At 40.5% G+C, this 2,752-nt stretch overlaps 1 protein-coding gene across 1 annotated transcript in view; it reads right to left on the reverse strand.

Moving 5' to 3' along the window:
• LOC103389497 (ankyrin-1-like) overlaps positions 1–2,752 on the reverse strand; it is a 64,449-nt gene that overhangs the window by 11,343 nt on the left and 50,354 nt on the right. Inside the window, 4 exon segments of the mRNA XM_025062220.1 lie at positions 1–102; positions 185–259; positions 1,275–1,359; positions 2,294–2,413. The exon segment at positions 1–102 is cut by the window's left edge and continues 38 nt beyond it. Of these exon segments, the coding sequence (XP_024917988.1) occupies positions 1–102; positions 185–259; positions 1,275–1,359; positions 2,294–2,413 (382 nt within the window).

Here is a 2,752-nt window from a genome sequence, read left to right on the forward strand (position 1 = left end):
ACAAATTGAGCAGAGCTGAACTCTGGTCCAGCAGGGAATTGGGATTTTCAACACGGATCCTGTTGATGTCATCCACTCCAAACTGAAGCTCGCGGGCCAACTCTGCCAAACACAGAAGCCCGAGAGTCAACAAATGTGTCGACAAGCGACTGTGAAGAGTTTTTTTTTTTGAGTAAGGTCTGACCTGCCCAGCTTAAACCAAGCTGCTCGGATATGATGTTGATCTTGATCTCAGTTCTCTCCATAGCATTCACCGTGGCTGAAAATAGAACAAAAAAAAAGGCAACGTTAGTAAAAGAAAAGTTTAGGACAATAGTAGAATCAATACAAATGTTTGTGTACATATATAAAAAAAAATATGGAATTTACAAAAATGTATTATTGACAATTTCCAAAACAAATGTCACATATTAGAATTAGCAGACAAAGTTACATAAATATTGATGGATTAATACGTAGATGAGTTGCTATTAAATTTGTTAATAGCAATACTTACCTTGACAAAAAGACTGCTCTGTAGACTGAAACAACTCTGTTTTGTCCTTTAATTCCTTTTAAATGATCAGCACACCGAGTGGAAAGGTGGGGGCAGTGGTTAAAATTTGGGGGCTCATTCAGGTGGTCTTCCCGGCAGTCAAAGTAGCATTCAGTATCATTACAGAGAGAGCAATGTAGAAGCGCTGTGTAATGAATAGACAGAAAAGGCCTTTTCCACCTAAGCCCCGCCCACTTTGCCAACTCAACCAATCCAAATGTCTGTCCTGACTCTGTTTATAAACCACAGAACCAGTGTAAAGGCTCCTCTGTCTAGCTCCACTGCGAATTCCTGCCCATTTCCATTGCTAAGCTACAGAGCTAATGCTAACAGCACCTGCTGCCATGCCATCGGAGGTCGCAGTGGAGACACCAGCGCCATGCAAGACCCTATCACATTCATTAGTCTTTTGTCAGATAAAAACATTAAGGCTGATTGGCCACGGTGCCCCCTTGAGGTCATGTCAGGAAAACTGCTGATGCTGCCTGTCTCTCGTTCGTTTGCTCTAACTGCACTGCAAAGAATTATGGGTCATACCGAAGAGCAGTGCATTGCATTACATTGCATCCAAGACTCGCTTTGAGCGCCATGCGTTCACGCAAGACAGATAGGGGGAAAATAGAGAGGGTACAGTCGGAAGCAGAGGGTTGTGGGTAAAAAAAGGGCGATGCAACATTCAGTGTCCATCCTTGTAGTGTTGAATTTAGATCAGAGCTGAGGACCAGGCAGAGTGACTCACCCACACCAGGCTCGTTCAGAGTGCTGTAGCGCTCTCTCAGGGCCAGAGGGGTCAGAGTTCTTCTGCGTTCTTCACTTCCAGCCACCTGGAGGAGGAAGAAATAAAATTTAAAAATGATCCCAGGACGGACGGAGAAAAGATGCCATTTTGGTCAGGTAACATTAAATTAACTTATCATGGATAATAAGTAATGTCTTCGTAGGTTAGACTAGTTGTCAAAAACAAAATCTAAGTATTTTTTATTTATTTTTCTAAACGTACAACTCTGGCGTAAACGTTGGATTCTCAGGTTTCTCAACAATCCACCTCATGTAACAACTGCAACAAATGTAACAATTATCGAACACTTCTTTATATACAGTATTATGTAGCATTGTCTACGGGTTTGCAAAGGTGGTCTGTGGGCAGAAGCTATTGCTGTTAGGGCAGCCTTGGTATGGAAAAGTTTGGGAACCTTGGGTTAGACTACATTTAATGTAGAAAGAAATTACTTTTGTTTATTTAATTTCTTTGTGATCAAAAAACACGTTTTATGTAGATTACGACTTTGCTGCAATGTTGTTGGTTCTCAATGACGCTTACTAGTATTGCCAGTTTTACATACTTTAAAAAACCTCTGTTGTGTTTGATTTTCTGGAAAAAAACGGAATAATTTGATCATTTGCTACTGTTTTTAAGTTTTAATATCATCCTATTTTTTATATTCTTTCTTACTTTTATATAGTAAAAAGTAGAGGTTTTCAACATTCTGGGTCTCCCTTCAATGAGCCAACCTTCAACACACACGCACCAACCCAAAAAAACAAAACAAAAAAACAACCCACAAACAGATTGTAATTGTTTAGCAGATTTCCAAATTGCAAAAAGTGTTCTATTCTTGTATGAAAACAATGACAAAAAATGTAGTATTTACTAAATACTAAGAGTACTAAAAGATGAGTGTTCTGGAGACCCCACCCTCAAAATACTGAGATTTAGGAAAACTGAGATTCTGTGTATGTTTGTGAGCAAATCTTTACCTTGACACAAGGTGGCATCGTTATGTTTAGGTTACACAGTACGTGCTGTGTGTCCTCGTACTTGGTGCACTTTCGCAGAAAGGACAAGAAACCAGTGGCATCCTTGTTGCTGTCTCTAACCTGATTTCAAGAACAGGCAGACAAAGAGAGAGAAGAAAAGAAGAAGAAGAGGAAGGAAACAGAAGGAGGAGGACAGGGAAAGTAATAATGAGGTAGAACATAGAAGAGATACATAAGAAGACCAAAGGATTGGAAAGGAAGAGAATAAAAAGAGCAAGAGCAAGGAAGGAGAGGAAGGAAAGGGGAGATGAAAAATGGAATTAGTTCCCTCAAAAAGTCTGGATCACATGTCTCAGTAACATGGGACGAGAAGCAGAGGGGGTAAACAGGGATGGAAGCAGTCCACAGGCAGGCAAGGGGGGGGGGGAGATTTAACTGCACATTTTAACTTGACCTCTG

Source organism: Cynoglossus semilaevis, chromosome 14, assembly GCF_000523025.1.
Source record: "Cynoglossus semilaevis isolate Cse_v1.0 chromosome 14, Cse_v1.0, whole genome shotgun sequence".
In the NCBI taxonomy this organism is placed as follows: domain Eukaryota; kingdom Metazoa; phylum Chordata; class Actinopteri; order Pleuronectiformes; family Cynoglossidae; genus Cynoglossus; species Cynoglossus semilaevis.